General features: G+C 36.1%; 1 protein-coding gene across 2 annotated transcripts; it reads right to left on the bottom strand.

The window, feature by feature from the left end:
* Positions 1–751: 751 nt before the first annotated feature.
* Positions 752–9,160, bottom strand: LOC137739709 (serine/threonine-protein phosphatase 5). Of its 2 annotated transcripts, XM_068479389.2 has the most exons (14): positions 8,904–9,160; positions 7,699–7,789; positions 7,110–7,279; positions 6,960–7,031; positions 6,042–6,192; positions 4,358–4,552; positions 3,319–3,427; positions 3,107–3,224; positions 2,658–2,805; positions 2,118–2,366; positions 1,835–1,960; positions 1,639–1,739; positions 1,434–1,508; positions 752–1,317 (listed from the first exon to the last, which is right to left on the bottom strand). In XM_068479389.2, exons 2-14 carry the CDS (start codon positions 7,775–7,777, stop codon positions 1,258–1,260), a joined length of 1,653 nt encoding a protein of 550 aa, XP_068335490.2. In that variant the 5' UTR covers positions 7,778–7,789; positions 8,904–9,160; the 3' UTR covers positions 752–1,257. The 2 variants fall into 2 exon arrangements, with proteins under 2 accessions (XP_068335490.2, XP_068335491.2); XM_068479390.2 differs by lacking the exon at positions 4,358–4,552.
* Between the last annotated feature and the right edge of the window lie 7,389 nt (positions 9,161–16,549).

Raw genomic sequence — 16,549 nt, 5'->3', positions numbered from 1 at the left:
AGCCCAACCTTAAAATTGGGTAACCTGAAAAATGAATTTGTTTGGGCCTGATATTGGGCCCAAGATTTTGAAGCTCTTTATTTCTTTGATACAACAATATTGGGTGGGAAATTCGAACTCGGCATTTTAGGTGGAAAGGTGAGTGTTCTTAATAAACTAAGCTAAAATCGGCTTATATAGTGATATTGTAGTTTAACTTGACGATAATTCTGCAATACGTCAATAGCATACCATTGAGAAACCCTTGATTTTTGTACTCTTCTTTAATTTATGTTGTTCAAGAATTACACGTAGTGGCCGTCATAACCTTTTCAATTTGGATCTCTCGTAATGTGTTACAATTAAGTTACGATATAACTCATCACTCAAAATATTGTCTCTAGCTCTTATCAATTGGCTTTGCGTTCGATATCAACATTCTAGCATGGCATCCGAATAAGTTAACACGCTACGCATGCTCTCCCATTACCTGATCCGTGTATAATAGTTTCAATCATATAGAAAACATTGCCGATTGATTTTGAGTTGATGTAACCGTACACATTGGAAAGTCAAGGGAACAATAAAATTAATCCGATTATTCCGTTTTCTTGACAAGAATAACAAGTAATTACTAGTATAGTACATTCTCATTTATACCTGAACGCAAAAGAGTCACATGACGAGAGAGAAAAGACAATGAAACGGAAAACGCGTATTTCCCCTCGGACGATTCTATTGCTCTCTCCAGTCTAGGCTGTGGGATGACAACTTTATTGCAGGCACTTGAGATATTTTCCATGTCAAAATCAGGTATAAATTCAAATATTTACAAGTTATATGGTTGCAACAAATTCAAAAACAAAAAGAACAAATTTGATGACATATTTACACCGGTATTTTCAAGATCCAGAATACCGGCGAAAAAAAAATAGAAACCCATCAAAATTCATAAAAATAAACACGAAGCAAACGCCATGAGCTTTAGCTGGCAGTCATTCTCCATAGGGTTATGACTTTCGTCTCTAAACCTGGCTTCCAGGAGCAAGCATAAGAACACAAACGACTTCAAAGAAAATGCCTGAAATATTCTCGTTCTAGTCGGGAGAAGAACAAGAACAAGAACAAGAAAGATACATAAAATGAAAAGAACCATCTTTACGGGAAGTAATCGCGACAAGATACTGCAGTTGTCAACATGCACCAACCCCTCCTCCAATAGGCTTCTGAAGCAAAGTCGTATTCAACTGTGTTGGCACTTGCACTCGGACAAATAAATTACTGAAACATTCGGAGGAAGTTGTTCGCATATGCCATTGGCTTGACGTCAGGATGTGGCTGCGATATTATACAAGGAAGTTTTTTTAGTGCAACGAGACACGTCATTAGTGTACAGTGTGTGCGCGCGCATGTTAAAAAAATATGGAGCAGTTAAATTGACAGGAAACACTGACCACTGCTGAGAAAGTAACAATGTTCGGCTTCAAATCTGGTGCTTCGAAACGGATAAAGGCACCCTTGTTACCCATCTGCAACGCCGGAACCATAAAACAAAATTATCATGTGTGCAAAAAACAAGCTTCAATAAAGTTCATGCACAACAATTTTAGAAGATTTAGTAATGATCGAAGAGTAGCCGAGTAGCCATCATTCAGTTACCTGATCACAGTAATTTGGAGCAGAAAAGACAGTGATAAGTTTCCCATCATGCTCAATCTCATAACCCTCGTCCTTTACTTCATGAGATCGCACAACTAAATCTGTATATTAACAGCCATGTAAATCCTCCAGTACATCTTTTGATAAGTATCACTACTAACTTCAGTAAAATAACTTGTCAACACTAGTAATTTACCTAAATTGTTTTCCTGCAAAAATCTTTTTGTCACATCACCACCAAAAGAAAGACCTACACCTCGCTTGCTTGGTCCTCTTCCAGGTGCAGGCTGTGGATCACTCCACAGCAATTCACACATTAACCCTGATGAAACCCAGAAAAAACAAATATAAAATCGGCCTACTAATTAATTTACAGAAGGTTTGTGATGACATATTTTCAAACTTTAAATCCACCTGGTTAAGGGCAATAACAGACGTAATCGAAAAGCAGAATAAAGGGAGGGGATGTAATAAATTACCTTCCTCAGGAGGCTCACAAAACCGATTAATTGCTCTAATGTCGCTGAGTTTCACTCCATCAACGCTGAAAAGACCCCCATGGACTACAAAAACCTTCCCATTTATTACATGAGCCAGTGGTAGACAACAAAAAACTTCAGCAAACAGCTCCACAAACTTGTCGCTTAATTTGGACTGGACCTCGCCCTCAAAACCATAAATCCTATTCATGCTCTTGCTCTCATGATTTCCTCTTGCGAGATATATTGCTGAAAATTAAAAAAAATAAATAAACGGAAATGAGTGTTATCAATTCAGAACATGATTTCTTTTAAATTGAAAAGAGTAGAACATGGTCAGATTACTGAGCAAAGGAAATGAGTGTTAAATGAATATCGGAGTTAATATTGACGTTGAAAGGAGCAACGGGGTAATATCCCACAACGAAGTAATTGAAAAGTGACTTCAACATGACTTCGCAAAAGATATGGAAGGCCTAAAAAAATATACCTAGACTTAACAAAAAATTATAAACCGATCAAGAAAACAAAAGGATTCACCTGATGGAGACATGCACTTAAAAGCAAACAATGTTAGGATCACCTCCAAAGAAAAAGATCCCCTGTCCACAAAGTCTCCATTGAATAGATATGGATTCTCATCTGAAGGAAGCCCGTTAAGCTCAAAAATATTTAGAAGATCATAGAACTGCAGGCACACAAACAAACAAATGAGAGAGTGCCTAGAACATAAATAGATACATATCATGTAGACAACCACCAAAACTACCAAAACTAGAAGCTATAATACATTAGTCGGACTAGGTTGACTTCAGCAATACCATAAGACAATATGAAATTGAAATATCTATTGTTTCACCTAGTATTTGACATTTACCGGTCAAATCCCTTTATTTCTCTATGAATTAACCTTCTACGATGTTGATGTTGTTCAAAGTCAAATCAAGCACTTGATCCAGTATCTTATGGATATGGAAGAAATGTATTACCTGCCCATGTACGTCACCACAAACGGTAAAATGATTGCCCTTAGCAATATTTATATCAACCAGAGAAGGCATGGCTTGCAACATTTCTTTCGTCTGTAAGACAATTTGGAACGCATATCTGCAATATCGATACCAGATGAAGTGAAAAGAGTGTCTAAAAACATTTTGCTGCCAAGGTCCATGACAGTGAGTATTGTAATTCCCACACATACCGTTGGTGTAAATTCTTCTGATTCTTGAAATCCTCCATCATTTTCTTCACAAAATCCAAAGTAACAACATCCCCTTCTATCCTTGCACCGGCATATTGTGGCTCCACATCTGAAGTTGAAACAGATATCAGTTTCATTAGCTCGAGTGCTAAAGGACGTAAATAAGCTTTACCCTATATAGACGTAAATAAGACCTCATTATATCATTAGTTAAGAGTGAGGTTTTGGCCATAAGAGAGTGCCTCCACTTATATAATCTATAAAATTCAAGGGCACTACTTTTACATGGGTACATGCATGACCTTCACCAAGGCATCAAATGTTAATAATACGGAACATACTATTTTCTACACGAATGTACATGTCAAAAGGATGGATGCTCAATCAGTCATCAATATATACAAAACAAATTAGCAACTCAATTGCATTGCAGTAAGTGATAAACTTTTACGACACGTGCAGCTGTACCAAAAAATATGCCACATTTGAACTGAGTTCAGAAAATCAAAGTTGCTAACCAAATGAAGCTAGATAATGCAGACAAACAAATAAACACAAACAGAAGAAACACATATCCGCTCATGAGAATTCTTATTCACATTAAGATGAATACTTTAAGCTTCCTGGTTTGATTATTTTCTTAGTATTGCAAACTCGGTTTTTCTGTTCCAATTTTCTGTGACCAACTTCAGATCCAGAGCAACATAGACTTTAGAACAAGCAAACAAAGTTCAACCACTCTAAGAAAGTTGACCTGGGCAAAAATAATACAAGGTCTAGATCTACCCACTTGGGTTAGCTAGAGTACATATCATCCATGTTCAGCTCATTTTAACTCCATTAAGACCATGCGTTTGGCTGAAAATCCATTCTCGAGAAAGTCTACTATCTAAATGGTAGGATCAAGAATGCATTAGCAGTGAATGAATATATTACTTTGCAGTACATCTCCTAGAACCTAACAGAACTTTCCAACTATTAGAAGTTATGAGAGTGACTTCGACTGTTTTCTTATGCTTCATTGACTGTGAACTCAAACCTAGGTTATTTACTCGACTTCCATGGAAGCCACGCCACCAACGGGCCCCCAGGGCCACCATGATCACCACCACTATTGTGGCCACAACTGCAGTCAGAACTGTAGTCACTTCTGCTCTGAACATAACCAATGCTGCCACAACTCCTAGTCCAAGTGCTGCTATGTAGTAGTCTGGTGACGTACTGGGGGCCATTCCTATAATGATAAGAATACTATAATTAATGCTGTTAACAGACACCATTTAGTATAGTGCACATTAATAGAATTTTGAAATGAAATGCTAATCAGTTACTTAATGCTGATCAAGCTTATCGGTACTAACTAAACTGAGGAATACATGTTTCAGGAACTGATTCCTCACTAACGAGCAAACAGGACAAGAAAAAAGATCCTACCCCTGATGCCAACAGAAACAGATGCAGCTAATGCGTAAATTATAGGGCATTAACTTTGTGTGTACAGTTCATCCATCTGTAAAAAACAATTTGGGATAACCATGTCGTCCCAAATAAACCATGAAGTGTAACCAACATAAGAGACGAGGGAAACCGACATGAGGGATCCTTCCATATCAGAGTCAACTCAACAAAAAATCATTCATCCAAAATATGCCTACTAAACGCCCCAATTAATGAAATTTGAATGTGCAAATGATCAATTGTTCAATAAAAAAAATGAAAAGTAAAAAAAGAGGGAATTCTAGGTAATATTGGACCCTCTGAACCATAGCACTGACAAAATCACCAGTACAAATACTACCCAAATACCACCAGTTCCGTCCCTACAGCCATGACTATAGTTTTGGTACACAGCATGGCCAACATGCTCACTTCTGCAGCTCCCGTATCTACCCTAATAATGCCCACTACCAATGCAACCAACACTACCGAATCTTAGAAACACACTCAAACTTATCAAACATGGAAGCTGCTATAAGAGCTCTAAACCTGCTTAATCCAGAATCAATAAATGAGAAATCTAAAACCACCTTTCATTAATTACACATATTCGTGAAAATTAGAGATTTGAAATTCTTAAATATCCCTTGGGAGTTCAGACAAAAAAAATTCAGAACTATGGTAATAGTGCACTATATAATGGCTCAGGTAGAACTGATACAAAGAGGGATCAGTAAAAAAGTTCAGGATATCACAAAGAAATGAAAATGAATCAGGTATTCACAGAATCATGAAATAAAAATCAGGCGCCATCATACATTTCCAAGAAAATAAAACAGACACCATTATTGGCAAGAGCAAATCTTGCAGTTAACAAAACTTCAAACCTAAAAGAGAAGATCTTTAAGTAGTCAAATCAAGCTGCTATATTTTTCTTTAATAAGAAACCAATTTCACTAAAAAGAATAGAACAAAACAGGGGATACATAGGGCTGCTATCGCATTCACTTTTTTGCAATAGCATGCACTTGAGTACGTTTCAAAGAATAAGTTTCATATAATGCCTTGAACGCTTATCAACATTCAGAAGCATGGACAAGCAACTCTTAACAAATTTTTAAACAATGAACAAAATCCATTGCTTGAAACATATGATGATGAAATTCTACAAAAATTTGAAACGAAAAATGAAAAATAAAATCTATATAAGATAAGCAGAAGAAAGTGGAAAAACCTGGACAAACATAACAAGAAATGAAGCAGCATAAAACCAACAACACTAATACCTATAGAACGATAATTAATAGAATCAGCTACAGGACGCCTTTCAGCCTCCGGTACAGATATTGCTTCAGCAAATTTAAGCTTCATCACTGCTTTCTCACATTCCTTCAATTTCTTGGTAGCATCAGGATCATTTGGACAGATTCTTTTGACCTATTTTAGATCAAGGAAAAAATTCAAACAATGCAGCATCTAAGACAATTGCTACCAAAAGAAAATTTGGCAAACGTTTTCAAAAGCATCCTCCATCTCTTGTGTATCAATTTATGAAAGGAAAGACAACGACATTATACAAAAGTCTTTGCACAATTTGATTTTTCTTTTCTCAAACTAGACCTAAGCTTGTCTTATCACATTCAAAATTCTGATTATAGAACTTATGAAAATTGATTGTCTACCCCAATCGCTCCATGCTCAGAAGTGGGGGATGTACCATGTTTCAGTAAAGGTTCCAATTGCACAAACCATAACCAGCTACAGCTTAGCATTGCTCCAGTAAATGTGCATATAAGAGATGTGAGCCACAATGAATAAGGACAAAGATTGTTCTAAAACTCTTGGAGACATTTAAAATGCAACTTTATAGTGATTAAATGAAGAAGAATTACGACCTTCTGAATGTGCAGCTTTGACTCTCCAGAAACTTAAGATTTATCTTTAACAAAAACACTATTAGATGTATATACTAAAAAACAACCAACCAGGCAGATAACCATTTTCACATGATGAGTATATTGTTTAAAACCCTCCTACAAATATAGATATTTTAAATGTACTGATATCATAAGGGTTGCTGGAAATAAAAGCGGCTTCAACTTCTTGCAGTTTAATATGATAGTAGGTATTGAAAATTATTTTTTATGATAGTAGGTATTAAAAATTATTTTGTCACAATTTTAGAAAAGTGCTGAAGAAAGCACCTGCTGAAAATCCTTTAAAGCTTCTTTAAATTTCCCCATAGCAAGATAAGCTGCACCTCGTCTGTAGTATCCCTGCAACAAAAGAAAACCATCAGAACACAATCACACATGTCTAAATGCACAAAACCTAGGGGATAAGATAAAACATGCCTTTGAATATTTGGGATCAACTTCAATAGCCTTGGAAGCATCTTGTATGGCGCTACCATATTCCTCCAGTTTAAGGTGGGCAATTGAACGATTGGCCCAGTATACAGCATTCTCACTGTTTAGTTCAATCGCTTGTGTATACAGATCAATAGCTTGAGAAAATTTATGAGCTGATATCATAGAGAAAATATGAGCACACGGATCATACCCCAAAATAAATGCACTACAAGTACAAACAAATCAATAGAATACTGTTCAAAGTTAATCTCTATGTGAGGCATTCTTGCCAATTGTGAGGAAACAAATAGATAAAGTCAATGTCTCACCTGAATTCATTCAATTCAGAGCACTAGAGTGAGATATATGTATAATGTCCATCACTTGTTAGGATTAACTTTCCGCAACACCGAAAGTAAATCTCACTCGTATCAAATCTATTTTGATTATTTAAATTTTGATTTATAAATACATGTACATAAAATCAAAGAAATTAAAAGCATAATTTATTTCATTGCCATACCTGTGAAATTAAATTAAAAGAAAAAAAAAAAAAAAAGGTATGACGGATTGTAGAAACACAGATTATTACCTTTATATGCTTCATTGGCAAGTAGTTTAGCATCTTCAGCTTGCTTAACATTACCATTCTCAGTTTCCATGATTGGCATAAACTTTGTCGTCTACAAAAAGAAAATCGAATATTAGCAAATTACATATTCCATGATTAATTTCTCATCCTCCTGTTAGAATCAATATCAGCTCTACAAGTAATGTTGAGATGACATATCAGGCAATAATAGTTCATCTCTTTCGGACAGAAAAAAAAGTTATAAATTGCAATTCAAGGAAAAAATCAATGACCAATCAATATAAAAACTAATATACTAGTCATCCTAAAGGCCCATTATCAATTTTCTAATACAACTTAGCACTGGATCAGAATTAATTATGTATGTACCTCCGATGACTACTCAACGCTACGTTGCCATACAATCGAATGATATGAATATTTTCTACCTATCGGAAGCTATATTCTTCCCCAATAAAATGTTCACAGCCACATAATGTGAAATGTCTCATATGCAATTGTCTAAAAATCTCATTCCCCATCAGAATACCAAAACGACATTCAAGCAATTGTCTTTTAGCGTCGGACATGGCCACAACAGATTCCTCTGTTACCGCAGTTACTAATTACGGACAAAAGTTAGGTCCTTTAGAGCGATTAACAGCTTCGCAACTGTGGCACACAACATAGGAATTTCAAAAACTTCGGCATATGCTAATGCTATCGACGCCTTAAAAGGGTGTCGCAACAGACACAGACCCATTAACCTTAGAACTCGAAAATGTCCTATTCTATCATGCTTTGTTAAACATAAACTAGTGATTCCCACAACCCAGGTGAAGCAAAACAATTCTGAATCACCAACAACGTAAACTGAATCAAATCCTCTGTTGTCCAAAACTGACACTTTCAGTTTAAAATTCTTAGCTTTTCAATCTCTGAAATATTCGACAAAAATTGGGACCCGGAAAGCAGTCAAAACGACCCTTGAAACAACAACTTTGCTCAGCCAATGTGAACTCTAATTAAACAGCAACCAAACATATCATCCGTAAAAATTAAAAACTTAATATCTTTTTCCAGGTCTTCATGAACAGCAACCGAACAGAGAGACATACAGTGAATCAGTTGAAAGAAATAGTTGAGGAATAAAATAAATTACAAAAGAATAACCCATTTCCTCAGAAACCAAACAGGGAACTAACCCAAAAGAAGAAAGTATATACCTATTGCATCAGCAGACAGTACCGGATCTCGGCAGAGAGAGAAAGAGATACCCAGAGAGAGATAGAGAGGGAGAGAGAGAGAGCTGGAGGGAGAGAGAAACCCGGAGGGAGAGAGAAACCCTAATTTTATAGGACTTCGGAATCAGATAGATAGATATATCAGAAGCTGTTGTTGTTAGGAGTGGAGGGGACTTGGTCTAGTTCATTGTACAAAGGGGTTTAGACTTCAGGGCAAAACTATATATATTTGGGGCAATAGGAGAGATAGAGGATCCTACTAACTTATCTCTGTTTTTTTTTTTTTTTTTTTTGCTCATTTTAGGAAGCCTATTTTTTTATGAGAAATTCTTTAGTTTCTTCCTAACTTGAAATTTTTACAATTTCATCCACAATTTGGTGGTTTTTTTTAGGAAAATTTAATGAAAAGTTTCCGGTACTATTTATTTTAACGAAAAATCATATTTTTACATTAAAAAGTCAATCCTGATACTATTCACTTTACCTTTTATTTTGCCTTTATCATTACCATTCAAAGTTTTCAAATATTTTCCATTATTATTTTTTTTTTATTATTTGTCTCCTTAGGTTTTTGTTTATGTGATTCTAAATATAAGATTAAATTTACCAACTTTTATCAATTATTTATGGTTAGAGCTAATCATGCTTCTTTAATTTAAAAACAATAAAAAGCACACTATTTTAATAATTCAACAGTTCTACTTCTATCAGTTACTTATGAGATGCTTTGAATCCAAAAATAAATAAAATTACTTATGAGTGGTGGCGGAGCCACAGAGGTGATGATTGGCCAGGCACCAGCCTGGAATTACAGTCGTGTATTTATTGTCCATGATTTTTACAACAATGAGTACGTAGTGTATTGGTGGAGAAGAGTTTGGAGATTAGAGACTTGCTAACTAGCATTCTATCAGCTATTCAATACTGCGATCTGGTAGTATTTCAAGTGAAGTGAGAGGCCTTAGATTCGAATAATAGAGAATTCGATACCAAATTAGGCTGCACAATTTGTGGCTTACCTTGAAATGAGAGGCATTAGGTTCAAATCTCGTGAATAGAGAATTCGATACCAAATTAGGCTGCATATTGTGTGGTTTAGGCCATCTCCAACCGAAGGGTCCAGAGGGCCAAAAATAACCCGAAAACCATCTCTAACCGAGGGCTAGGCCAAAGAGCTGTGGAATCTGAGAATGCCCCACGGAATCGAAGAGGGTAAGAGGGCTGGCTAGAAAATAGAGCATTCCTGTCGGTTATAACCGACAGGAATATATTTATATTCAACCGACAAGAATATATTTATATTCAAAATTAAATATAACCGACAGGATTGCTTAAAAAAAATTGAATACAATGGCTAGTCAGCTAGCTGTTGTATTCAAAAAAAATTTATTTTTTTATTTTTGGTTTTTTTGGGCCAATTTTTTTTTTTAAATTCTTAAAAATTCTTTTTTTTTTCCTATAAATACATAAACCATTCGTTAAATTTAAGTTCTAATTTTTTTGGTTTTTTGGGCCAGTTATCGTTGTAATTTTTAAATTTAAATAATAAATTATGTTTGGCCCTATGACCCTTTGACCCTCGGTTGGAGACAGTTTTTTGTGATAGGGCTAAAACGAGCCATATGGCCCTTTAGCCCTTGGTTGGAGACGGAGGCAAATATAACCATGTACTGTTCATTATAATATTAATATTTTGGAGAATCTTAGAAGGCCAGAGGGCTAAAATGAGCCATCTGGCCAGCCGCCATCGGTTGGAGATGGCCTTACCTGAACTCCTCTTCCCCTTAGTGCAAAAATATCGATGTACTAAAAAATAAATAAAATAAAAAACTAGCATTCTACCAAGAACTATCTTATTTAAATTACACTACTATATTTTTTTCTAATTTCTTTTGTTTAGCTTAAATGCCTGTCCTGACATGAGTTTCTAGCTCCATCAATGCTTATGATGGGAGCTACTCACGTTCACCTTATTTAAATTTGTACACAGCTACTCATAATATTAAATTGAAAATTTGGTTCAAAATTTTGATTTAATTAGAGTATTAATCTTCGAACAAAAATTCGTACATATTGATCTATGAATTTATCACAATATGAAACAACAATCTTTTTAAGTAATTACGTTCAAATCGTTTTCCAACAAAATTATTCAAAATGACCACTATTCCACGTGTAACAAGACGAAGACTCCCAAAAGTACTACCATCAAAATTCCACAATAATTGTGGACTGAAAATTAGAAGAGGAATAATTAGTATGCTACTCACAATTAAGCCACTCAAAAATCCATTTCATAAATCGAAACACTTATAACACCACTTTGAATAAAAAAGCTCACAGAATCAACTGTTATTGCAACTGAGTAATATGAAACGACTGCACGAGTTTACTAGTAATTCTCAATTTTCGTACTATTATTTTTGAAATTTTTGCATAAGAACCCTTGATAACCAGGGACGAAGTTAGATATTTTTTTTGAATGAGGACATCCTAAAACAACAAAGTAAAATTAAAAGTTCAACCCAGTATACAAACGAACCACTTATATGTTAAGTCATAATGTTTTATGTTTGTGGAAATCCCTGTTCTTTATCAAAAACAACCAACATTGATAAATCAAAATCATTTTAAAATCCAGTAAATAATATGCACAAACAAGAAGAAGAAACACAATAAATAGAGCAAGTAAATAAAAATGATAACATAAATCAATTAGAACGAAAAACTCCAAATTACAATAAAATTACAATACTTACATAAATTTAATACAAATCACCCACCTCAACAGTCAGATAGTGATTCTATTAAATACATTTAATTACATGAATTATATTGATCGTCAAATGGTTATTGTATTAAATACATGTATAAGTATTGTAGTCAATGCCTACAATCAGGTCCATTATGCTTCTTTTCTATTGTGTATGGCATAAAATAATTGGTGGGATGTCGTTGGCAAAATGTAAGTGAATATTCTATTTCAATAGAGTGGTTAGTAAGTGAGGTTTTAGCTTGAAAGTTGATACTACATGTACTCTTTTTTGTTTAAGAACCAGTGTGAGTGGGGGCATCCGCCCCTGTAAGCCTAGGGTGGCTCCATCTATGTTGATAACATTACATTTTAGAAAGCGTAGTACTATCCACACATCCAATTTTACCTCCCACACACTCCTTGTTAGTTTTGTTGATCGTCTTCAATTCATTTGAATTTGACAGTTAGAAATTGAGAAAGGTGCATGAGAGGTAAACAAAAGTTATGTAGATAGCACCACCCTTTAAAAAAAAAAACTTCATGATACTCCCCAATCCTGATATCCCCAAATAACAGGCTAGGCACATGCTAGCCGACACCCAAGGGTGACGAAGCCATTTGTACATGCATGCAAATTAAAATGTGTGATTAGAAAGAAATATACTAATGCATAATCATGGTCAAAGCATACAACTAATCAAGAATAATATGAAAGATTTATTATGAAAATGTACAAACCGAAGAATGGGTCCTACACAGAGGGGACACGAAGATACCTAAATGGAAGTGCCCTGCCGCGGGGATTGTGTGCCTTGATTCTAACTCCTAAGGGGGCGCAGTACAAAAGGGTGAGTGGACCAAAGTTTATAATAATAATACTAATAAGAAAACCGTTTCCTTTTTTTAACATACTAACCCCCTGTTTTGAAAACACATATATAGTACTACATAGTAAGTTTCTTGAAAACTCTAACATGCCAAGAAAACATTCGTAAAACATGTTTGTGTAAAACAATGCTCAATAAATGTGATAACACCACCCGAAGGTAAATCCATAAATCTCATCAATGTTGTACTTACTAGGGGTATCATAGTGGCCCGAAGGCATAACCATCATCAAAGGTGAAGCTGTACGACACTGGGTTACGCCAGTGAAGAAACCATGGTCTATTACTCGAAGGTGAAGTTGTACAACTCCGGGTTACACCAGAGAATATGATATCACATATATATGTATATGTAGTGGGTCCATCACCCGAAGGTAAAGTTGTATGACTCTAGGTTGCACCAGAGAAGAAACATAGGGTCCATCACCCGAAGATGAAGCTGTACGACTTTGGGTTATGCCAAAGAAGAAACATATACATATAACATATCACACCGACACCAGCCTTGGGCTAGTAAAGCTGGGGGTATGCCATAAATCTCATCAATTGTATCATATGGCCATAGACATCTACATACCCGGTTGTGTGTATGTGCTGTATGATAACTGTCACGCTCCGATCCCGACATATGTCCAGGATCGACACGTCACGTCACCAAATACCCATATATCTAACATACCCTGCCTCCGGGATATGTACGAAGTATAGATCAAGATTCAAATTTCATAGCATTTTTCGTACATTTTATGGCTGCATCTAACATCCTCGTTAGACTGCCTACGTACCCTAAATAGGGATCAAGCCATTCGTAGTTCATTACTTCACTACACTCGAACATTCATCACATAAGTCGTTATCTCCCAACAAAAATACCACAATGCATATCATGCAATATTTCAAAGAACAAATAATGAAGCACAATCATATTCTCTAGCCATATTTATCAACAAGTCTAATCATAACAATAACAATGATATCCAACATAACAATCCCACATGACGATTAACATTTCCACTTCATCCATCACATAAATCATCACGTTTCCCACATAAAATCACATTTCATAGCGTGTAACATATTAAAGAATTAACAAAGTACATATTATTCTCTAGAAACATTGATCAACTAAAATAATCATAATAACAACACTCATATCCAGCGTCATTCCACAATCCTGTCAATTAATCAATTAATGAATCTAAGATGTATAGTCTTAGCATTTAATTACGTTAATCAAACAATGCGATCACATATCATTTCGCGAATTCAATATGGTGCCACAAATACATATAACGAGACATACGTCAACTGGGAAAAACACGTCATCATGATGAGCCAACTAAGCTCCATCAAGCCTCAACAACAAACTAGAGACAAACGACACTCTAGAGTAAAGCTTGTTGACTAGAACGTCAACCGTCGATAAGGTAGATCCATTAAGGTCAACAATCTAAGGTTATTCAATCCGGAAGATCCACACATCAGATTTCTGATCCGTAAGTTCTCAAAGGTCCAACAACTGATAACTAGGGTGCTCACAAAATTGTACGACGATCCAACGATCGGATTGTCGTCAATCACATAAATAAGTGGTGGTCCAATTAGATCACTACACAAAACAATTGAATTTCAGGAAACCGAGTTAAACATAGGTTCATAGGGTTACTAGAAGGTATTTGGTACTTAGACAACACTCGTGGATGGTCCCACGCACCGCCACACGTGATGGTAGCCATGGTGGAGGGTTTAGAAAACCTGAATTTTCAACATTAACTAAATGAGCTCAAATTTACGTGGTAGCTAGAGCTCAACAAAGGAAAACTTTTCACAACTAGGCCTACGATAAATTCGAATTGGAAACCGTCCAAATTCACCGAAGAAAACCGGATTTCCAGGGTTCTAAACACCCAACTCTAAAATTAATACAAAAGCACAAACTAAGCATACCAACTTGAAGATTATGAAGAGTACATGAAGTTTCATACCTCACTTGAAGGAAAGGGTTGCCAGAATCACCGGAAAAATGATAAAACCGCTGGAAAACTCGTGGGTTTTGTGGCTTCAAATTGCAAAGATGGAAAATAAAATCAAAATCTAACACTATAGATGTATGGCTCGTCAAGAGCTTTCCATGGACACCAAGATCACACAAAACGGAGCTCGGATGAAGGAGATACAAGCGGGTCAAGTTTGTGGGTTAACGGGTCCAATTCGCCCCCAAAACAGGTTAGCAGCAGCCCGTTTTTACTTCCTTTCTTTTTTTCAGAAACCTTCCCCCCTTTTATTTGATTGGTCCTTCTCCTTCAAGCTGATTGGTCCTATTATTTTTGCTTAACTCTGATTAGGCTTCTTCCTTGTGGAAGTTTAATTGATTTAAAATCTATAGTTTAGTAAAACAACTTCAAATGTTCGTAACTATACCATTATAATTCGGACTAGCAAACGGCTTTTGCCTATATGTTCATGGTTTCAAGATCTATTCGAAAATATAAATTGTGACCTCCAAAGGTCTACGGATTTTAAACAATTGATTTTCAAACTTCAAACTTTGTAACTAGTTTAGTTAAAATCTAAATTCAAACAAATTAAAGTAAATTCTCGAGAAATAATATAAAATCTCAATAATACAAATACGTAGATTATAACAGTGAAATCCAAGAACGGGATTTCATAATAAATCAATAGATAAGCACCGAAAACATACCACAAAAATCTCATATCAATCCGAAGCTCAAAGCCCAAAGCCTCATCATAACCATGATAAACCATATTCATAAATCCAATACTTCATAACGTTTTGTAAAACATAATTCGATAAATCATAAATATTTCGTAAAAGCAATTTAAATAAATTGTAAATTCTCTGTAAAGCATAAATATAGCATTCCGTAAAACATAATGGAAAACATACTCAAATCATGAAATATGAAATGCCTGCAAACCTAATATTTTATAAAAACATGCAATTAAGAAGGGGTGCACTCACAGATATTTTGTTGCCCAATAGCCGCTCGAGCTAGCGAGAATGGAGTCACTTCCCACCGATGCACCTAACCACATATAGAGGCCATTTAGTAAAACTCTACCAAAACGACAGAATTTGGGAAAACGGACAACGAATTCGGATTCGGCACGTCGAAAAACCTAAGTAGGGACATCATGTTCCCCCACGCGCCGAGTTGAGTCGTTGGAAAGTTCGCCAAAAAAGTCGCCGTCACAATACCTCTAGCGGAGGTGCGTGTTCTACACTCGCCGGCCATGATGCACACCCATGCACTGACCGTGGAACAGGGTTTGGGTCCAGGTTAGATCTGTTGGGTTGGGTCGGTTTCTGGGTTGGGCCTAGTAGTTGGGTTAGGGTTAATGGGTTATGGATTTGGCTTGGTTATTGGGTTGGAATTAATATCGGGTTTTGGGCCTGATTTTGGGTCACAAGTCGGGTCGACCCGATTGGGCTCACAGGTCACTGGACCCAATGAAGGAGAAAACTGGAATTCTTGGGATTTTGGTTGGGAAACTTCCCTGGCTCTAATCGGGGTCAAAACTTAATCATTCTCAACGTATAATACTCAAAATGAAGCTAGAGAGACGAGGATTTGAAATATACTTATTGGAGGCCGTGACATGGTCGGAGTTGGTCGGAATACAGTTCGAAAGTCGCCGGGTTTCTTGCTGGAAACTGGGAAATCTAACTTAGCTGTTAATGCATCCCAAGCTCACTAAAACGAGCATGCCAACTTAGAACTCGAACTAAACATCAAAAAAAAGGAGAAAAGGATGAACCTCAAAGCTTACCTAACAAGTGATGTGAACAGTGGATGTTTCACTAGGAAAAGCTCTATGTTCGCTGCAGAGGTCGAGAATCCTCAAGTTGGTTTTCCCACATATTCTTGTCCTCAATTCAGGCCCAAATATGAAGTGATGGTGGTGATTTGCTAGTGTGAAGGCTCGTCGGCGAGCATGGTGAGTGGGAGTGGCCGGTGATA

The sequence above is a fragment of the Pyrus communis genome, chromosome 9 (genome assembly GCF_041283825.1).
Source record: "Pyrus communis isolate YQ-2024b chromosome 9, ASM4128382v1, whole genome shotgun sequence".
Lineage (NCBI taxonomy): Eukaryota > Viridiplantae > Streptophyta > Magnoliopsida > Rosales > Rosaceae > Pyrus > Pyrus communis.
The sequence above is the reverse complement of the archived record's forward strand: the minus strand, read 5'-3'. Positions and strand labels throughout refer to the sequence as shown.